The sequence below is a fragment of the Sprattus sprattus genome, assembly GCF_963457725.1.
Source record: "Sprattus sprattus genome assembly, chromosome: 16".
Classification (NCBI taxonomy): Eukaryota; Metazoa; Chordata; class Actinopteri; order Clupeiformes; family Clupeidae; genus Sprattus; species Sprattus sprattus.
The window spans coordinates 22,530,286-22,553,163 of NC_137914.1; the positions used below are offsets into that span (position 1 = coordinate 22,530,286).

At 44.5% G+C, this 22,878-nt stretch overlaps 1 protein-coding gene across 1 annotated transcript; it reads right to left on the reverse strand.

The window, feature by feature from the left end:
- Positions 1-287: 287 nt before the first annotated feature.
- Positions 288-10,806, reverse strand: LOC308377511 (protein kinase C and casein kinase substrate in neurons protein 1-like; the record flags this gene model as incomplete). The annotated part of the gene is made up of 9 exons (XM_080854199.1): positions 288-397; positions 1,316-1,557; positions 1,851-1,966; positions 2,201-2,321; positions 5,566-5,741; positions 7,026-7,181; positions 8,155-8,390; positions 8,713-8,869; positions 10,747-10,806. The coding sequence occupies 9 exons, from the start codon at positions 10,804-10,806 to the stop codon at positions 288-290; spliced, it is 1,374 nt and encodes a 457-aa protein (XP_080710325.1).
- Positions 10,807-22,878: the final 12,072 nt, after the last annotated feature.

A 22,878-nucleotide genomic window follows, 5' to 3' on the forward strand; every position in this document is an offset into this window, starting at 1 on the left:
TAACAGCACTGTGGAGCTGCTGAAGGAATACGTGTGTTTATGTGTGAGTAGTATGAACACTTGAATAAATGCCTCCATTCCCACGCGCTTCCCCCCAGCGGATAAATATATACTGTATAGATACGTTAGACTTTTTTCTTCTTTAGGTTACTAAGAATTGGAAAGAAACTGCTTCACACATCGGTTGGGCAAGATGTGTGTTTCTCCTAAGTCTCTGGCTAGGCGCAGTGCTCTTCAGTAGGACAATCTGAGCTGCCTCCCCGTGGCTCGCACTGCCTCAGTCACGGCTAGATCTCCTCCACGTAGTTGGCCGGGTACAAGCCTGTCCGGCCGCTGTCTAGGCGACCTCTGCACCAGCCCTGGTCGTCCTCGTCTTCAATCTTGGCGAGTTCATCGCCTGTGGGAAGAGAGGGGCATTGTGTCATCATCGTCATCATCATCATCATCATCATCATCATCATCATTACCCACTATCAGACTGGTATGATTTAAGTGATATGCTGAATACAGTATGTCTGACATGTTCCACGTATTACACGTCTGAATAAACACTGGATAGTCCTTCAGAGTGATGCTGCCAAACGGGATTGATATGAGAAACAGAAAAGCGGATGAATTCAGTTTTCACTGAACGTAGAACTCAACTAGCAACATAACTCAAAACTACCGTGCATTTCAGATAAAGCCAGAGAAGACACATGGCCTAATAAGCACCAGGTGGCAGACACAAGCACGGACAGATCTGCCTAATAAGGCCAACCACGGCCGTTTCTGCCCTCTCTACCCTTCCCGCTCTACGAGGGTTTTATTCTGGAGAAACAGGGGAAATGGATGGTCATTTCCCGTACCCACTTCCCAGCCCCTTTTGTGGCCAGCCCTGTAAGTGCTATACTGCACAACAGCTTATTTGGCCTCCCAATGGGCCTGGCCCCGTGACTGCAATTCACTGCAGCTGCTCATGTGGACTCTCAGAGGGGGATTTCTATGCCAGTTCTTTGTGTGCCAAGCCAATGAATAGAGTATGAGACTGTCTCACACACTCCCTTGACTGGTAGGTACTATGGTTATCTCAGACTTAGAAATGGCACAATATTCAAATGACATCGTCTTGGAGTGACAAGCCACATCTACATTTAATGATGTAGCAGAGATGGTTGGTCCCAGTCACTACACAAGACAGTCATGTTTCATTTTCTCAGCGCTTGTAGTCTGAGGGGAACTGAGCTCACTTGTGACAGTGACACCCTACACTCGGTGGGATACAGGATCCTCTTGATAGTCTTTTAAGAGAGAGAGTGGCCTTAACGAGCCGCACCTGCTTGAAAGCTCAGTTCATCCTGCTCTTGTCCCTCGTAGTCGTAGAGCGCTCTCACGCGCACCCCACCGCTGCTGCTGCCACCGCCGGTGCTGCCGCCACCGCCGCCACCTTTGGCACTGCCAGAGTCCTCCTCGAAGGAGTTGCCCCCTCCGTTGGTCTCGTTGCCCGAGTACGCTGTGTGCTGCTCATCATCCGACCACTCGGTCGAGTAGGCCTGGTTCTTGTCATAGCTGCTGACACTGGGGGGATTTAAGAAGAGATGAGGAATACATTAAGGAGGAATGAGGAATGGATTTAAAGCATCCAGAGTTTATTTTATAACATCATCATTGTTCAAATTCCATTCAAAACATTTCAAGGTTCTGGTCCACACTGTAGTGGGGAGGCTAAACTGAAATTATTTGATTAAATGATCGTCTTTTAATAAGAAGAAGAGTCTTAATAGACCAGCTAAGAAGAACAGCACCCATTGTGAACAGCAGTCATTTCCCCCTGAGTGTGCTCTGGTATCACACTGACAGTAGTGTCTCACCTGCCACGGTCTCCAGGCTGTCCAGTGTGCTCTGTGTTGGGGGTGGCCGGAGCCACACCATCAGGCTTCTTCTTCTCTCTCTTGGCCACAGCGGCGGTGGCATCTGGGTTGTATTCCTACAAAGGCCCAGTTCAGAGGAAAGAACACCACCATCAGTGAATGGGAGCATTTAAAACTACAACTTCCCTGCTCTTAGTTGTTAAAGTTAAGTAAAGCACGATACATTTGCCTTATTTAACTGAAATTAAGTATATTTTAAAGAAAACATACTGTTATTGACTTTTGTCATATGTGCATTTTACATAGCTCATTTGACCTATAAAAACATTCCAAAGGCATAGGTGGAATACCTCAAATGCTGGCCAGTTCATGTGCATGCCCGGACCATGGTTGTTGCTGAACCACTTCAGGTCTTCCTGTGAATTTGCTGCCAGTATGGTGCGTTCAAGCTCCCGATACACTGTGGCATAACTGTAGGAAGATAAGCATGCGACAAAAATGTTAGTATCTTACCATCACAGTTTTGAATGGCTTAACACACGCAACAGATCTAATAATGGCCTCCTCCTGACATGTTACACATAGAGGAGAGTGGGGTAAGAAGGGCTAGTGGGTAAGTTGACCCACCACCTGTATCTAGGCAACCAGGCACAATTGCTGTCATGGACCCTTGAATTAGTTTGCATTCTCCATTTTCATCTTGCTTTGGAAGAAAACCACATGGATGAAGTACTTTTTTGCCTGTTTAAGGCTTTTTTTGGCATATCAGGTATAATCACTCTTACATCAAAAGTAAAAAGATATGTTGATGAACACTTTATATCAGATATGTTGATGACCTAGGGCCCTATCTTGCCGATCAGAAACGCAAGTAGGACGGCGCCAAGCGCAAGTAGCTGTGTGGGCGGCTCTATGGCGCAGTTGCTATTTTAACGGCGGAAAAAACACACTTGCGTCCAGCGCAAGTGTCAAAAGGGTTGGTCCAAAGGAGGTTACTCAGCCATAGGTGTGGTTTGGGCGTAATATGCAATAAACCAATCGGAGCGTCATTTCACATTCCCTTTAAGAGCGAGAAGCGCATAGTCCATAGCGGCTTGTTATTTTGATGGCGGAATTACCTGGTGGAAGACCGGAGAAGTTCACAGCCGAGGAGACCGACGTGAGATTTACACCAATTTTTTGGCAAGCCATATATAATTACAAGGAAAATAAAGTATTTACCACTTGAGGAAATCATTGTGAAATCCATATCCAAGATATTTTAAAAATAAGCATACATGTAGCCTACACATTGACCCAAATGATTCAGGTTAATTGAAGCTGCGTGACATTTGATTTATTGTATGGCTTTGTAAAAAGCCGGGAGATAGATATATATGGGGATGCGAGAAACCCTCCAAAAGTAAGCAAAGTCAAGCAAGCATGTCAAGATATTGCCGTGATTGTTTCTGCAACGGGGCACCCGAAAACGTTGCCGAAAACGCTATAATGACGTCCGGAGACGTGGGACATCCAAGCTGGAAGGTAACACACGTTCTCGTGCCTTCACGGGAGGTGGATCTGCCTCGACCCAGGATCTGACGGCAGCAGAGGACATCGCCACGTCTACCCTCACGCCTGAGAGCGTGCAGGGATTTGGGGGCATGGAAATCGGCACCCAAGCCAGTGCACCAGCTGACCAAACCCAAGGTACATAAATAAAGTCCACATACACAGAGATGAGTTTACAAGATTTATAATAATACTGGCATTAAATAAATGCAACAAAGCCATACAATAAATCAAATGTCACGCAGCTTCAATTAACCTGAATCATTTGGGTCAATTGTGTACGCTAGATGTATGCCTAGTTTTTAAATGTCTTGGATACGGATATCACAATGATTTCCTCATGTGGTAAATACTTTATTTTCCTTGTAATTATATATGGCTTGCCAAACAGTTGGTGAAAATCTCTCGTGAAGACGACAGAAGTAAAGTGTAGCCTACAGGTCCTATACTGTGCGGGCAAGCACATGCGCCCTTAAAATAGCGTTCTGAATACGCGTTACAGACTTTAGACATTGCGCCTCACATTAGACCAGCTTTTTTTTGGTCAATGGCGCACGGCGCACGGCGTTGTTTTGAAAACTGCAAAATACCACTTGCGCCAGAGAAACGCCTTCTCTGTTCCGCCCCCGCCCATGTCGACGCAAGTTCATTTCGAAGCGGACCTCTGGAGGGAAAATCGCGCTGTGCGCCGGGTGCAAGATAGGAATGATACTTGCGTCGGTGACAATGTCACTTGCGCTGGGTGCAAGATAGGGCCCCTAGTGTCTAAACATCTGAGTGAATCAGCTCTGGGTTAAGGTTAGGGCAGTGGGGCAAAATGAACCAGAGGCTTGGGGGTACATTTAACCGGTGGTTCATCTGGCCCCCTAATGTTTTCATGAAGTTAAGTCAAATTTTTGGTGTTTAGATTAGTGTTGCATCCTAACAATGAAAATCTGACATTATATTTTAGATTTTAGATTTAACATAACAGTGGTCATGGCAGCTAATAACAGAAGAAAAACAGACAGAGGCTCCACACCCCTAGGGAAGGTAAATGTAATTTCTGCTTGTAGCTCTATTTTTAGTTTACCTCCATGTGGATGACATTGATATAGTTGTACAGATATTCAGAACATTATGTGACATGTTGGTGGTTATGTGATGTTTATACACTAAAACCTTAGGTATTATTCCAAACATCCAGTTGGGAGTCAAGTTTCAAAACCGTACACAAATAAGTCGTAATATTTATTATTTCTATCCCCCCTCTGTCTGAAACGCTCTGTCATGGCGCATTCCATTTACTTCGGAACTCGGAGTTACTGAGTTGACCGCAATCTAGTTACAAGTCCGAAAACAATTGCAATACCAATTGTTACTGTTCGCAACTGTTGTTAGCAGAAGTTAGCAATACCAGTTGATGACAATGCATTACTTGGTATTTTGTGCATACTGTAACAACATGTCCACAGATAGAAGTTGGACTATACTGTGTTTACGACTGATTTAATGAGACACAAACAAGACAGCTAATAAAGTTAATGCGCGGGGGCAGCCATTTTGGAGTTTGAAATCGGGGTTGGTGAGGTTCGTGCGCTTTTCTAAGTTGGAATTCTAAATTCAGGGGCGTTCCTTTTGAAATCTCTGACCTGGAACAGGAAAATTCAAACTTCCGAGTACAACTGGAAAACACCATTAGAGCTCATGTGTCCTCAAGCCACCCCCTCCCAATGAGCCCAGCGTGCGCTGATTGGTCAGCTAGGCAGGCAATAAGGATAGTGCATAGACATTGTGTGATCTTGTAACAAAGGGAAGGGGCTTGAATTCCAACAAAGTGTTTTAGGCAGCTGAGAAAAGTGTTTTCTGTTGGAGAGAGTTACTCCCCCTGGTGTGTACTTAGGGCTTTGTAACTTTGCAGACCGTTCTACAACCATAACTTGCCCAAAAAGCTGTATAACACACTAAAGGAAAGGGAAAAAATGGAAAGCAAAATAGGTCCTCTTTAATGTCTTTTCTCCGACCATGTTCTAGGCCATTCTCACTCAGCGCTTTCCCTGGGCTGTCTTTTCCAGAGATATGGGTCTGATTTGCATTCATTTCCAGGGTACAGGATATCGTCTAACCTATCTGCACAGGTCTTAGTAGTGGTATGGAGTGTTGATTGGCAGTGGCCGAAACTCACTTTTGGTTCTCGCTGAGGTTGAGGTGGCGCTTGATGTCCAGCAGAACCTCTTTCATGAAGTTGAGTCTCTTCACCTCGTGCTGCTGACACTGGTCAAACACCTGCTCCATCTGCTCCATGTACGCAGGTGTGCACTTGTTCACCTCGTCCAAGGACTTCTCATACTTCTCCTTGGCCTTGGAGAGCGACACATACATACACACACATACACACACACACACACACACACACACACACACACACACAGAAACAGAGAGACATAGAGACACAATGGTTACATAGCTGATTTCCCAAAATGCACAAGCCCTGCCTGCATGGAGCGTAATGATCATGTAACCTGATTGCCAGCTTTGTGTTTGTCGCTGTCAGTTGAACAACCACAGGCAACCAACCGGAGAAAGACACATTAACAAGCTGTAAACTATCTGTCACTGACAGCTGCACTAATGATCATTTTAGCTCACTGCTTTAAACAAGATTAATTGAATAATTTACAGTGGTAGAGTTTAAACCAGCACTTAGGGATCACAAAACCAAAGGCACCGAATCTGTGAAAGTCTTCGTCCAAAATGTTCTCTGAGGACAAATTTAAGCTGGGGCTGAATATAAAACCAACACAGGTAGATTTGCAATTACAATGAGTAATGTGTTCGCGGAATACATCACTTTTTACCTAAAACAGCACTGAAGAGCCACATTTAAACATATGACTTTTTAATGACTAGTTTAAATAATTCAATGGGCCAATTGATTAGATAACCTCAATCATAAATATATTAATATACTGACAGAGCATCATTTTCTGAGCATTACACTAATGCACGGTCAGACCACTGTTAATGAATACTATGTCTCTTAAGAGGCCGATTGTGTAAAACGGTATTGATCCCAGGACACGATATCAGCACTTAAAGGCAAGCTGAGGTTAAAATGGCTGACAGCCATTTGGCTTCAGCTTACCTAAGCTAACAGGCTATGCAGCTGTGCCTGCTCATCATTTGGTGAGAGGTCACGAGAGCAGACTCTATTTTGTTGAATTTGTCTGAAAATGTCAGTTTTCTCCTGTTTTTCTTTCTTTAAACAAAAAACAGTAACAACAGAAGTTCCAAGAAATTAAATCTTTTTCTCACAACTATATGCTCCCTTTTTTTTTTCATAATCATAATCACATGGTGCTAAAGAAGAAAATTGGCAGATTAACCCAAATTAAACTTGTTAAATTTAACATCACCTAAGGTCCTTTGCGTCAGGGAGCACCTGGTAAGCACCTTACCTTTACACCTATGCAAAAAGTAATAAGCCCCTCACGTCATCAGTTCTCTTCAAATAGAGGGGGCAATCTTTGGGTTTATCTCTTAACTTTTCCTACCGTGAATCTGCAGTGTACTCCTTTTCTCATTAATGTACACACAGAACTAAAAGGATGTCTGCTTCCACTCCCTGATCTCCTCTCCACTCACCTTCCCCGCATCCTGTTTGCACTTCTCCACCTTCTCATGGAGTTTCTTCTGCTGATCAGGAGCGACTGCGGCCTCAGCCTTTGCCGTGGCTTCCCGGGTGGCAGCCAGCTTCTCCTCCTTGCATGCCAGGTGGTAGGTCTTCTTAGCTGTTTCCATCTGTGACCACAAACACACAAGGTCACAGTACCTGCTGTGGCCTATCAAGTAGCAGAACAATACGGCTCCAGTCAGGAGCATACAGCTAAATAATCTGAGTCATTTTTAACTCTCTGTTGAGTAGCTATTTAGATTATATCAAATATATCCTGACAACAATTTAATGCACTTAATATTTCATTCTAAATGATACTATAAAGCTTGAAATGATCATGCTTGTCAGTTTCTGTATTCAAAAGACAACTTTGTTCAACCCGGGTGAAAAAAGACACACCAATCCTTAACATGCGTTGAAGTTTACAAAGGAGGAGGGATCCACTGCCTTCTATCCCTCCCTTGGGTGGTTCACCTTGGTGTTAATGTCTCTGCTGATGACTCACTTCATTCAATGATTTCAGTAGGAAGAGCCAGAGTCAGGGCTATCTGCAAATCAGCTCAGTAAACCCAATTAGGCTCGTCTCCAGCGACGGGCCTGCAGTGCACCCTGCGTCACCACATTCTCCTTGTGCAACCCCGCACTAACAGACTCATGCCTACCCTTCACCAGACTGACTCTCACCATGCTATTGCACATGACTCGCTGCCAGAACAATCGATTCAACAACTACAGTCAACAACTGTGATATAATGCAAGTATATAGATATAAAACACATGTTTTGTGGTCTTAAAATGCATAAAATGCTTTTTATCAATAGTTTGCAGTCGAATACCAAAGGGAGCCTTTCATTTCACAATTTCATTCACACTGACTCTTATGGGAACCTGAGGAAGTCATTTTGTGAGCCGATATTTAAAGTGTATTTGTGGCATGACTTCAACAGAGATTATTAGTTATCAGTATTGCTATCATGAAAAAAATGAAAGACCATATCATACTATTTAGTAATAGAAAAGATAGTACGACTTAATGAACTCTTGAAGATTCATGCTACTCTCAACATTGGCGTAGATTCCCTCCTGATCCTATCTCACCTCTTTGAACTTCTTGGCCCAGGGCTTCTGGGCTTTCTTGAAGCCTTCCTCTGCCTCTTTGGTTTCCTTGAAACCCCCCATCATTTGCTTGTGGAAGGAGTCTTTCTGCCAGTTTTTGACCTTCTCAGTGTCCTCGTTGAGCAGGCCATTCTTCACCTCCTGGTGCAGCTCACCAACCTTGTCTGCCTCCGTCATGACAGCCAACCAGGCTCGCTCTACAGTACCGTACTGAGGTCCTGGTACCACCACACAACACAGGATGCCTCTCAGTCAGTGCATGACAGAACATCCTCTGCATAGTTTCATATTGGGTCATGGGTCATTTCAGTGAAATGGATCAAAACACTTCCTTCAATCAACAGACAGATCAAAGAGTGTAAATACTGAGCTTGTGTTTAAAATGTATCAGTTTCTGATCTTTTGTTTCATCAATTTTCAAGGCTGTGCCATTAAAAGCGTTGCCTGTTGACACTTAACTTAATTATTATAAACTTTATGCACACATCTTGATCTTGGTGAGTGTAAGGGCATGGAAACAACGCCACCAGGTGCCCTGACCTTTCTCAATGAGCTGTCTCCATCTCTTTGACCAGTCGGTCAGCTGTTGGCTGTAAGCCTTCTCAATCTTGGCACGTTCCTGAAGGCAGCCCATGAGGTCATTGCAAAGTCGGTGGCCATCATCGATCCGTTTGACGGCGCGCTTGTAGTTTCCCACCTGAGAGACAGAGAGGGTGACAAAATATGTCACTGTAGAACTGGTACATAATCATCAGAAAAAGACAGAGAGCACAGGAGGTCCTCGGCTCTATACAGTTTATTATTATTTGATTAAAAATGATATAGTCTCTTTTGTCTTATGATAGATCACTAGAGTTAGGATAATAGGGGTTTTATTATTCATAGCAGGCATTTTACAGTTCATCAGACCCATTCCATTTTCATCCTAGCTGACTCATAGATATTTACAGCTATGCTTCACTGTAAGATGCAATGTTGCACTCTACAGCTTCTGGTAAATGAAACTACATCTTCACAGAATAGTTCCTCATCTTGCAAACCACGCTGGAGTTTATATGACGATAAAAATATGATGCAATGATTTTTACTGTCATTGGAGTGGGAAGGGGATCTCATTTCTTTGTAATAAAACCCCTACACAGTCTCGAGATGAGCAAGGCTGTGCAGTGCAAACTCTCTGTCTCTATCTCTATCTCTGTCTCTGTCTCTGTGCTCTCACATCTATCTGTCCTGTTCCACCTTCAGAGTGGCTGCACACACACTGTGGCTCCACCCCCAAAGCCTGCAGGGGGCGTGAGCTAATGGCCCATGATGGAGGGAGGGGGAAGAGGAGGAGGAGGAGGAGATAGGAGAGGGGAGGGGGAGGGAGAACGGAGTGGCTCGTGCCTGAGCATGCAGAGTTATGCAATGGCCGCGGCTTTGTGAGATGGAAGAGTGTGTGTTCTTGTGTAATGGTAGAGTGTGTGTGTGTGTGTTTGAGTGTGTGTGAGCTCTTCACCGCCGTAATCCCCTGTATCTCCAGTGCTGTAATGACTGAGAGCTGCCCTGGTGGGACCGGGGCAGACTAGCAGTAAAACAGGTGGAGAGGCTCTCTAACTGCCTGCACCAACCACAACACCCGCCCTCCCCTCGGGCACAGGATGCCAGACCCCACAGAGAAAGCAACACCTGGGCACCCCTACTGCACAGTCAGAATAATAAACCAAAACAACAACCGCATTCATTATACAAACACTCCTACGTAAGCAGCTTCACTGTTCCCATTTATATTTAACAACAACAACAACCGCATTCATTTGAGGCATTGTGTTGCATTTGTGATGTGGGAACTGCACCACTTTTTATCAACTGTTCTTAAACGATTTAGCATAACGCAATTTAACAGTAATCAAATCCGTTATCAGCATATTTAGGCTTCCATAATACTATATCAGTGCCTCATTTATCAACCCTTCAGGTGCTATGTGAACAAGAGCATGGCTATGAGCACACTGAGGTAGATCAAGTGTTCACCTTCTCTTTTTCCCCCATCAATCACTATCAGATCATCCAGAGGAAGTCTGAAAGAGTGTGAAAGAGAAAGAAAACAAACCGACCCCCTTGGCACTGCATCTCTTCATCAAAGAGACGTTCTGTTATTTGAGGGGCTCTCTCAGGCTGACTGTGGCCACACAAAGATGACCTTATATTGCGTTCATTATGGCTGCCCAGAAGAGAATCTCCTCAACAAGTGTTTAGGAAACGCTATCTGGTCTCTCCGCAGAATGTAAAGACACACACGAATGAAATATGAATACAGTTTCAAGAGCTGAGAGAAAATTGTCATCTTCTGTAAGCACTGCACACAGCTTAATGGAGTGTGAAGCCAATGCTGAATAAAGAGAGGCCTTTGTGCACGGCCTGGCAGCCCCCGATTTCCTAAACAGAACCACTCTTTATTTTCTAATTGCATGCACTGGCATTCGTTATTGCCATGAAAAATTAGAAAAAGGAAAAACAGCAAACACAAAAGAAAGACCTTTGAATTGAATGGCATGTGAATGAGAAGTAAATGTGATAAATGTGCTACAGTACCTCCCAAAAGCTGTCCATCGTCTCATCAACAGAAGCAGATTCATCGTATGAAGTGGACATTTTCCTGGATGGAGTGACACTGGCTGAAGACTGATAGTGGCGGCTGCAGGGCCAAGTTCCTCATGCACTGAAGACACCAGAAAGAGAGAGAGAGAGAAAGAAGAACAGAAAAAGCATTAATGAATAGGTGACAGAAAGAGCGATTGTGACAGAGGAGGAAAGCAATAAAGAGACTGACAGAGGATAACGAAGTGTTCAATCGGGAGATGTAAGGGTCACTTGAGGGGGTAAAACAGCGAGGTTGCTAATACTGTAATAAAATTACATTTATGAAACATCAGATTATCGTCATGGTATCATATTTCAGTTTGAGCTGTTATATTATACAGTATATCAGTGTTTTAAACTAATCTAATGTGACAGTACATGTTGCCCCCCTGGGCGCTACGAATCATTTGTTTATCGCAGGAGAGAAAGCTGTTTGCGTAGCAACTGGAGATTGCGGAAATTTCCAAGCAGTTTTACGAACACGCTGTATACTTCAACCTCACCCACAACCAGAATGGCATTTTAACACAGCATTCTGTGACAGCCTCGGGCACCAGGTGAGTTACAGTGGGCATAGAAGAATATCATTTTGTTGTTCAAATTGTGCACATTTTGCAGTCATTTGCTTTGTACAAACATTTGCTTTGTTGAATCCCAGACTAATCCAAGCCTATCCAGGTACCAATTGGTAATGGTTGGGTGTGAAACATTTTTTGCTACTCTTAAATCTTTCAGATTCCATCTCAAAGATCACACTCATTCTGATGAGGACTGTGTTTGTAAGGGCACAGCTGTATCCGATTGTGAATGATTCTGTGTGTGTATGTGTTTGTGTTTGTTTGTACCTGTGTCTATGTGTGTGTGTGTGTGTTTGTGTCTGTGCAGATGTATGTCTGTGTGTACATGTGTGTGTATGCACACAGTGCCGGGCGCGGAGGGCAGCCCGCTCAGAGCCGTGGCTATCGCCCTCATCAGTCTGCCATCACGGGTGGTCGATGGAACACAAATAGAGACAACAACCTCCTGCCCCCCCCCCCCCCCGCCCCTCACCCCCGTCCTCGAGTCCTCACGCCCTCCAGTTAACGTCTGCAGACGCCAGCCCATCTGTCTGAAGGAGCCTCAATGACAGGTCTAATCACGACACATAAATAGCCCCTCTCTCTCTCTCTCTCTCTCTCTCTCTCTCTCTCTCTGGCGCACCTGCACGGTGTCCATTCAGTCCTCCAGAGGAGGCTACTATCATATCTGTCTGTGAAAATGTCCAGGATTAAGATGCCACAGAGAGATGTATGGCCATATGACTGTCATCGTAGACATTGTGGGACAAATTGCCTGCCATGTTGGCCTGTTAGCATTAGCAAACCAGTGTCCTCTGCGGTGGCATTTCTTCACTCCCACATGTTGCTTGTTATTGTGACTGGAAAAACCAAGAACCACCTTCATTTAAAACGGTTGAAAAAAAGCATGCAATCTCTACTCTCCGAATCTCTCATTTGTTATTTGTGATTTGATTATGGAGTTAAAATGTCTTTAATCCAAAACAGTGCCCTCTGGACAAAATCAAATTGAAGATGAAAATCTGGTGGGAAATTAAAAGCAGGAAAAGAAATAGGAACCCCAACAAAGTAGTCCATAGCACACATGAACTGCACAGAGTCACAGATATCATATGTCTAAAGCTTTTAAAGTCATTTAAGTGAAACACAATGATGGACTCAATTTATTGAATCAATAAGTCCTGAGGTTTTGCTTTCTGTAGATGTTGACAAGCTATGGAGTTTCAGTACTGTGTAAAACTAAAGGCGAGATTAGACTCGTAAATACAACTTTGTAATAACATTGACAACTTCAAAAGATTTGTTTTTACTTCAAACTACACAACCAAGACCCAGACAGATTTTTTCAGACACATCAAACACACTGAGTCTACAGATGGGGGAACTAATAAGAAATCTGATGTCATCAGCCGATAGCAAACACCTAAGTTCTGAGGTGTTCGAGGTGTCACAGTCATATCTTCAAACCATGAGTTGCCATCGGATACTTCTTAACTTTAATGGGATTAAATGATTTGTTACTTTTATAACGCCCACAGTCACAGTGGGATACCTCTGGCATTTGTACAAGACCCAAAATAAGAAAGAGATCAGTATCGCTGTCTGTGAAAGCGATTCCATAGGTTTTTTCCCCTCTAAGTAAAAGAAATAGAGCAGACAGGCTGGCTCTGTTCTTGTACTCCAGACGTAATGGATATTTAATCAATTTTGCTTTAATGACTGGAGTCATTGCTACTTGGTAAGGAGTTCAATCAGAGTCTTGGGTACTCCTCTGAGTCAGCACAATCCCCACCAAAACATGCACTGTGTACGTGAGCTACGGTGCTGAACCTTACTTATACTCATATGTGAAGTGGGTAGTGAACCAGAAAGGCTCTTACAAAGTATTTCTTTGTCGAACCACAGAATAAACCAGTGGTGGAAGTGGGAAGAAACTGGATGTTGAATAAAGGGTTTATGATACACAGACAATTGGACAGCATTGAGAAGATGCTTTTCTATATTAGGCAGAAGTGTGTCTCGGTCTACCACTCCTCAGCGCAATTCAGACACCTGAAGTCTGTCAGCGGCTTCTCCGGCAGGCTCTCCGCCGTGTTTATAAATGAAAGCAGCTCATGCGAGAGGTCATGCTTCATGTCTTCACTCTGGAACTCTGGGTGGTCTGCCCTGTCGGACAAACGTCCGACTCTCCGAGCCTCTGGCAGGGAACACGGGCAGATCAACACCCAATCAACCACAGTCACCCGCACCAATCTGGCTGTCAACTGAGAACACTGTCTCCACGCATCAGCAGAGGAACCATGATGGGGTGGCAGGACAACACACAAACAGGGTAGCGCTTGATAAAAAAAAAAGGCTTTGGCCTACTGTTGTTCCTGTTCTTTGCTCCCCGTGATTTATTTCTGTAATGATCATATTGTCCAAACAGGCACACAGCTGTGAGACTGACCTTTTCTCGTGACAGAGCAAGAATAGCAGTTAACATGATGACCTGGAGCAATCTGGCGACATTTTCAGAGTTCACTCGTATTTTGGTGTGTTCCAGGAGTGATTCCCATCTAACATCTGGTTTTACATTTTTATCTGGACACTTCGATTTCTATTGACTGACATGTGAGCAGCTCAATGCAGGCCATGCAACCCAGCGTGAAACAAAATCAGACCTTTGAAATCATTTGAATTCATTAATGAATCATTTCAAATAACAGCCACCTTTTACTCCTAGACAGTTCCTTTTGTTGAACTCAATAAATAGTCTAAGATTCACAAACATAATTGATGGCAGTTACTCTTTCAGTTCCCTTTGTATTGTCAGGGCATGGTGCTCTGTATCCTCATTAGCCGCTCACATCAATAAGATGTGTTTCAGTTATGCTAACAAGACCCAATGACTCAGCATCCACAGAGACCTGACGCTGCATACTGGGTTACAGTTTTCTAGGGCTGTCTTGCGGATGGCCTCACGAACAGAACACATTCCAATGTGCATCTTCTCAGGGCTCCAGGAAAAGCGCTTAGCAAACAGTGCCGAAGTGAGAGCCTGTGACTTAATTTGGTTCGTAATGCGTCGAGTGGCAAGACTTGTTGTGCCACTCTTCCAGAATGTTGTGTGGAAAACATTCAGGACAGAATTGATTTGCTAGACATTTAAGAAGAATTCATCTGTGCTTGCTGCAGTTTGCTACAGACCAAACACTCCTTCAGCCCCTTTGTTGCCTCTTTGTTGCTGGCTAGCACAGCTGCAGAAGGCAAGCAAACAATGCACACATTTGTTGTGGACCGCCACACGTACACTCCGATGTGAGTGCCAGAGTCCTTGGGCTGTGTTGAACCACATTGTCTTCAGAAAGTATGAGGAGAGGAAATAAAAGCACAAAGCCTGGCTAAATTCGCACCTATTACTTCTGTTAATCTGAGTAATCTACCCCTACCTGTCAACGTGTCTGGTCCTTCAATTAGCCAGCTTTCTCATAGGCAGCTAAGCCAATGCCAGGCTCCAGAAATAAGACCTCGGCCCAAGCTTCCAACTCAGCTATAAGCAGGACAGTACCACTGGGTACATTCAATTCAAGTACAGGGTGTACTAAAAGTTTGCGATAACGTTTAATGTGCATAGCGCTATGATACATACTGTGACGTTTATATTAGTTTGAAGAGCAAGTGTCTCTGAGAGTCCTGGTCTATGTGAAATCGTGCTCATTACAGGATCACTGCTCAAGCAGGCCATAGCTAAACCGCGGTAGCAGTGAGTTTGAAGGACAGGAACAAAGCGTGGGTAAGACTGTTTGGTAGTGATGCTAAAGTGGACTACATAATTGTGTCTACACTTCCTGCACAGAAAAAGACACACAAAAAGAGATCCTATGGGAACCGCATAGCTGGGAACAAAACCACACAGACAAGCGCCCACAGTGGAGAACAGGCCCATCACAGCCCCACAGACTAAACCCCCCCCATATTCTGGGCCTGGTTCCACAGCGCAATGGGCCCCCGTGAGTTTGAATAGCACGAGGCAGTGAGGGGAGACTGGCTCCAAACAAAGAGGGGTTTGGGATTGTGGGGGAGGGGACTATGCCACATGGATATTTGGGTCAACCCGGGGCAATGCAATGCGAGGGAGTGAGCGAGCATCCTCATGACAAAGGATCTGAAGCCAGAGGACCACAACAATTAGGCAAGTGAGTAAGAAAATAGGGATTCTTGGAGCCCTTTCACTTAAAGTGCTGTCTGCTTTAAGTTACGAAATATATGATCCACAGATATTAGCATAACATGGATGATCCTGGATTGTTCACTTTGTGCATAGTAAAGGCACACACACACACACACACACACACACACACACACACACACACACACACACACACACACACACACACACACACACACACACACACATACTCCAAGGACTCCACCAAGGACAATACACATTTGCACAGATTATTGACTAAACAAGGGAACTAAAAAAAGCTCCTTAGGTGAGTATCATGAATCGAAGCACCAAAGCAGTATCAAGTATCAAAGCAGATACGGCATAGGTCAGTTCAGTAAACCACTGTCTCTTTACTCATCTTCTAGTCTCCCTCTAAAACCAAACTTCTCAATTTAGTAATTGACCAAACTTAAGTAAATCAGTGACGCCAGACAATATCCTGCTTCCACCATAAAGCGCCTGTGGAGCAGGTGTCATCATTTCAGCCCCCACTCAGTGTGTCATGGGCGCATTTTCTACTGCCACCTTCAAGGACAAAACAACTGACCAACAACAAACTTCCCAATACCAACCCTCTAACAGTGGAGCAGTGTCATAAAAAGCCCAGCCTCGTCCCGTGATCTGTCCCAATGCAGCACATTCCTTCAGCTTACCATTAGAGAACCCATCCAGACAGACAAAAGAAGACCTCTACAAAGAAAGACTTTATCCACACGCTCCCAACTAAAATCCACTTGCAGCGTTCTCCACAAGAGAAAAAAAGTCTTCCTTTTTCCGGCGTTAACCGGGGGTCCTTTTCACACGCACATGTCAACAACTCCAAAATAAAAACAGAGCTGGCGATCACTGGCTGCGTCTGCAACTGCAACTGTGTTTGGGTCTGAAGTGCAGGGATGGGGGTAAATTAGCAGGAGCCTAGCTCTCAGTGCTGGTAGGATAATCTCACAATGTTCCACTTGAATGGCTTATACAAAGCAAGGAAGGGCGAGGAGGAGGAGGAGGAGGAGGAGGGAGGAGCGAGAGAGGGAGAAAGAGACAGAGAAGAGAGAGGGAGTGAGAGAGAGAGGGGTGGGAGACAGAGGGAGAGAGAGAGAAAGATAGAGAGAGACAGGGAGGGAGAGGGTGGTAGAGAGAGGGAGAGAGAGAGAGAGAGGGAGGGAGGGAGGGAGGGAGAGACATGTATGGTGTTTTTGGAGCGAGTCTGAGACAATGCCTCCACACTGAGAACATGTGACAAGTGGCTGCCTGGCTAGCATCGAGAGTGAGAGGCTGAACATGCGTTTACATGCAAAGGATGCCATGCTAGTGGTGCTCGGTGTTAGCAAGAAGCCACACTTTCCAATCAGGATAAATAATGATAAAATAGCAACGGATGCTAACTGTAACATGACCCCCCCCCCCCCCCCCTCTTTAAATACATCTTGCCTGTTAGCAGAAAGTTGAGCCATGGTGCAGTGCAGTGCATTGTCAACCACATCATAACAAAGAAGTGATCACATGAGGAAGGCTTAAGAGAAGGGGAGGGCCCCGTGTCACTTCAATTTAATACCATGCAAGGAAGAAACACACTTAGCATAAATCAAACTCGGCCAAAATATATGGGGAGCCCCATGAAAGTAATGGATTGAGCCCAGGGGAAATGCATGCTTTAATTGAATTGGTGCCTTTCCAAAAGATGGGTATAAATTTGCAGGATGTGGAGAACATGAATGCCAGGGGAATTGTGATGCTAAGAAGGACAAATGGTATTGCTTGATATAAATCAGGAAAATGTCAGCATGTGAAGTACCAATGATGAAACTAAAAGACAAAGAAGGAAAACAAAATCTACTTTTAAAATAAAATGTGTGAATGGGAAAGTTGGGCTCTAAAAGGCTGTATGACATAAGTATTAGCCTGTGTGGAGAAACCAGTTTGCATTGTATCATAAAAGGGGCAAACTTTCCTAACGTGATTTTAATTTGTTAATCATTTTTGATTTGTCAATGATCTTCAAATAACCGCTACCAATAGTCCTTCCTAATACAGACAGAAGTTTTCCTGTTTGTCTGAAATATGTATAAACCTATAAACTAAATTTTAAAGAACCTCTATAAAACATAAAATATCCCATTTATGACCAATATCAAGCTCACATCTAAACATGAATGTATTTGAGGAGAATGCTTGTTACAGAGCTGTAACCAGCAACAATGTTACGGCAAGACACATCTCAAAATGATAGTGAACTTGATGAATGAATTTGGCACTGGCACATGACAGAGAATAGATCCTTAGGCACTGGTAAATAGCCTCTGTCTTCTGTAAGTTTTGACATTTCTTTGTCTTTATTGCTGTGCTGTAATCCATTCCAAAAGTTCCTAATTCACCCCCTGCCCCACTCCAGGAGCGACCTGAGGCCGTTTGGGCCTCAGAGATGGAAACAAAACAAAATCTGATGCTTTCCTCCAAACACCGGGGTTTTGCCCCGAAGTGGAAATGTGCCACAAGAATCATCCAAACAGCTCAGACATCAACACAGCAATTGGTCGCCCCTGTCTGCGCCAGATGTTAAGCTCATGTTATTACCGAGAGTGCCAGAGCCTCGCTGTCATATGACTCCGGCGAGAACCCAAACAAAAGGAGACCATCTGCCACCATAACCAATGACACCACCACTACTGCAAAAACCTGATCTGCAACTGGTGGGGCATTTTAGGCCCGTTTGCAAACAGTGGTGCAGGGGCAATAGGAGTGAAGTGGGTCGTGTCCCGGTTAACGTGGTCCGTGGTCCGTGTCCTGGGCGATTAAGACCTGCAGGACACGAGGCTTAAACTCGAAGGTGGACGCATCCGCTGATGATCCTGATGGCCCAGCTTGGCATTAGCACTGAGTGACATCACCTCTCATCACATGCGCCAGCTCTAGGTGAAAGAGACAACAGAAAGCTGAAAGCTGCACATAACACAGTGATTTCAGCACGCTCTTGTAAACGTATCTCACCGATCAAAACTATGCACTAAACCTCACACTCTACACTAACGTAATTATGGTGGTATTTGTAAAACACACACATACACAATCTGTAAGCTTGTGTGGCTTCTCCCTTGCTGAATGAAAACCACAACACGCAAGTAAACCTATTACTGTAAGTAGATTTCAGAGGAAGGCTCCAAGTTTATCTCCCCCTCCCCCACCACCTCCCCCCATCCTCCGTCCTCTTTGCTGTGACTGCGCTTGGACACAGCCGTCTTTTTAAAGACGCATGTCTCAGGTAGCTTATCAAAGCAAGGAGATTTGCAGCACAGGGACCGAAGATAGACAGAACCTGCACATCTAACGCACACAGAGAGACACACCCCCCTTAACAAGACTGATGAATGCAGTCCAGTCCCCAAGGTCCAATTACACTGACGTGGATCTTACGAAGCACTGACCAGCTGGGGTTAAGTGCAATACACTCTCGCTCCCTAGGCACTACTGCGTCACTGGTCAACGGAACATCTAGGAGGGTCCATCAAAGACACGGCGGCACAGATATACGCCGTGAGCAGGCAGCATCACGGAGCTCTGGTTAGAAAACAGAGCGCTGAGGGCATTTCAAGGAGCCGTGGCCGCTGGAGATTGAATTATTAAAGAAGAGAAAGAAAGACAGATAATAAGTGGGAGCCAGTGTCTGTGTGAAAGAGAGAGGGAGGGGGAGAGGGAGGCAAAGAGAGAGAGAGAGAGAGAGAGAGAGAAAGAGAGAGTATAGAGTATGTTGGTTAGTGAGTGAGAGTGTTGGAGAGAGAGAGAGAAAGAGAGAGAGAGAGGAAGAGAGAGAGAGAGAGAGACAGAAAAGAGAGAGAGAGAAAGAATGAGAGAGAGGGAGAAAGTGAGTGATAGAGAGAGAGAGAGAGAGAAAAAAGAGCGATTGGGCCAGAGAGCGAGTGCATGCAGCAGGTGTATACTCAGTGGGAGGCTGTGGAGCGAGAGAGCAGAGCAGGGGCAGAATGAGCAGCACATAGTCACACTGTTTACTAAATACATCAGAACAGAGGCATGATTCAGAGGAGCAGAGAGAGAGGGAGGGGGGGGGGGGGGAGGAAGAAAGAGTGAAAGAGTGGAATAACAACAGACTGTTGAGTGTTGCCTGGAGACAGAGCCGCCTCACACCCAGATCAGAGCTTCTCTGCTGGCCCAGGACAGTGATAAAGGCAGTCACATGACAGGTGTGTATGTAAGTGTATGTGAGTCTGGGTGTGTGTGTGTGTGTGTTGGAGGATTGAGAGGTCATATGTGATTGAGATGGCTGAGGGAAGCGGGCCATTACACAGATTAATCAGTAAAGAGATGCAGGGGAAGCGGAGGCAGGTTGGGGGTTGGGGGTGTGTGGTTTAGTTTCATGTGGTGGGAGCGGTCAGGGAGGGCACCTTGTTATCAAATCTCATGACCTCCTCACGTCTTCAGGGACGACAGCAGCACGCTCAAGGGGAAGAGGAGGAGAACAGATGGGGATGGAAGTTTGAACAATGAATCCATTTGGTATGTGTGGAGTGTGTGTGTGATGAGAGGGGGGATGAATCCATTTGGTATGTCTGGAGTGTGTGTGTGATGAGAGAGGGGATGAATCCATTTGGTATGTCTGGAGTGTGTGTGTGATGAGAGAGGGGATGGATCCATTTGGTCTGGCTTGAGTGTGTGTGTGAGACGAGAGGGAGGATGAAGCAGAATTAGACATTAGTGATAGCATGAGAGAGAGAGAGAGACAAAGACAGCCTGAGAGACAGAGAGAAAAAGAGACAGAGAGAAGGTCCTGGTTTATATGTGGGATATGCTTTGCCGTGGGCTTTTTTTGCACTGCTCGTTGGTGTGGAAGGTGAAAGGCATGATGGGAGCTGACAGGTGGACTCAGAGAGAGGAAGCAAAAACCCTCTCCTTATCTCCATCCCTCCACAAAACCCTCTGTCATCCTCGCACCTGGTCTGCACCACACCGCAGCATTTACACGAATGCAGGGTGAGTTGGATGCTAAAGTGCTAAATATGGTTTACATTACAGAGAACAAGACTGGTTCAGCAAGGCTGAGATCATGCACTGTTCATAGGGTAAGATCATGTGCAGACACATTGTAAATTGGATGCTTGTTTCTGGTGGTTAAGATGATTCTTCCAAGTCTTTATAAGGGTTGAGTTGACATGCTTGTGAAGTCAGATGTAAAACATGGATTGTATTCACATATTGAATATTGTTCATATCGTTTTTTCCGTGGTTTCTGTACACAAAAATCAAAACATTTGTGGTCTGCATGAAACATAAAAAAACAAAGAAAAGACAAAACCTCCCTCTCTACACACAAATACATGTCAGCATGTGTAACTATTTTAGTCCGCCAACAGACACTATCTTCCAGATTCCTAATTGAGAACACTCTTATCATCTGAGCATTTGGCATGGAACATGTTGCTTCCGATTGGAATCTGGAGATCCTGCTGGCAGAATGGGACACGCTCCACAGCACCCTGAAGATCTAAGACTCTCTCTGGCCTCCGTCCACTCTCCCTACCCCCATCCTACCTCCTGACAATGGTCCAGCCCATATGCCTGGATGATGTCATCCCTGTGAAAAGCAGCACTACCTGCGGTCCGCTGAGAGCTCCAAGTAAGCGCTGACTGACCAGGTCATGTGGGAGAGGTTTCAGGTGTTGGTCTGCTGAACCCTTCCCCAGCGGTGGGGGCCATGATCCTCTTAGGTGTTCCATGGCGCGGGTATATTTGTCTCGAAACGAACGGCCACCGTGGTCAAGCAAGGACTTAGGAAAACAGGTTTGCAACCTTGTGAGGGCTTCATGAAATTAAGGTTATTTTGAGGCACAGGGGAAGGATAATAATAATAATAAAAATAATCATTTGGTGGAAATCTAAGGCTCGGACACTTGTCTTGTCTAGTGTTTTAATACGAAGGGACGGTTCTTTCACCACACACAGGCACACCAGGGTTTTTCGCTATTGTCTGCAAATAAATGATTGTCTACATATGTTTCAATCTAGGTTTCAGACATAAATATAATATTGTATATTTAAAAAAAATATATAATGTACATCTAGGTTGACAAAAAAATGATACCGTGTTACCAGGGTGTCACCCTGGGGTGGGCAGCTAAATTAACAGATTATATCCAAATTCTACCCTTCTGCCGAACTACAGGCTGCAACTGCAACTGCACAGCACTGTTGTGCTTGAAACCACTTAATTCTAATTTGATGCAATCAAAAACGGTCAAACTGTCCATCTTAGCAACTATAGCTGTGAAACTAAAGAACTTAAGACATATATAGATTGAAACTATACTTTGCATGCTAAGATGAAAATGTCATGTGAAAAATTAAGTTAGTAGCCTACTATCACACAATATTTCTTAAAATATACATGAAACATAAAACATTTTTAAATGCCTTGTGCTATTGGTTGGGGACTTCCCACAGCAGCCAATCTCTATTATATTATGCCCTCGCATTAATCAATATAATAAGAAATGAACAATAAGATACAGTCCCGTTTATGATTTATATGCTTTGGCTAAAACAGAAATGTCCGTGATTCGGTATTGCACAAACATGTTGATATTTTGCTCAACAGCCAATCAGATGACACCCCTCCCTTTCATGCTACAGAAGCATCGTATTGATTGGCTTGGACTTCTTATTGGCTCAGGCAGCCACTATGTTTGTTTCGCCATGGACCGTGAGGAGCATTTCACTGAATTTTACAAAAATGTATGGGATAAGAACTGCGGACTGTGCCTTTAAGGATACTTTTTAAGTTTTAAAAGGCTATGAGCATTTTAACCAGACATTTTGATCTGAACTGAACATTTTGAATTTATCATTTTAAGTGGTAATGGAAGCCCTGAGGCTCACACACACACATATGCACACACACACATGCACACACACACACACACACACACACACACACACACACACACACACACACACACACACACACACACACAGAGCAGTATGTTTAGGTTAAGAGAACAGACCAATAGGTTTGGGTTGGTGGCCATTCATCTGTTATTTCATCATACAGTGGCAGTGTGCCTTTCAACACCATTAAGAGTGATCTCCCTCTATCAGATTTGAACACATTGTTATTTCTGGCGGTACCATATTTCCCCGTAGCATCCCTATGGACTCTAAACCATTTGTGGTGTCACCATGGCAACAGGGAATTCCTCCCTAGTAACCCACACATACAGTTAATATACACAGACAAGCACACAGAGACACAAACATCTCCCTCCTTCTCTTTCCCTTGCTTCTTTTCCCTTTCCCTCCATCTTTCTCACATCC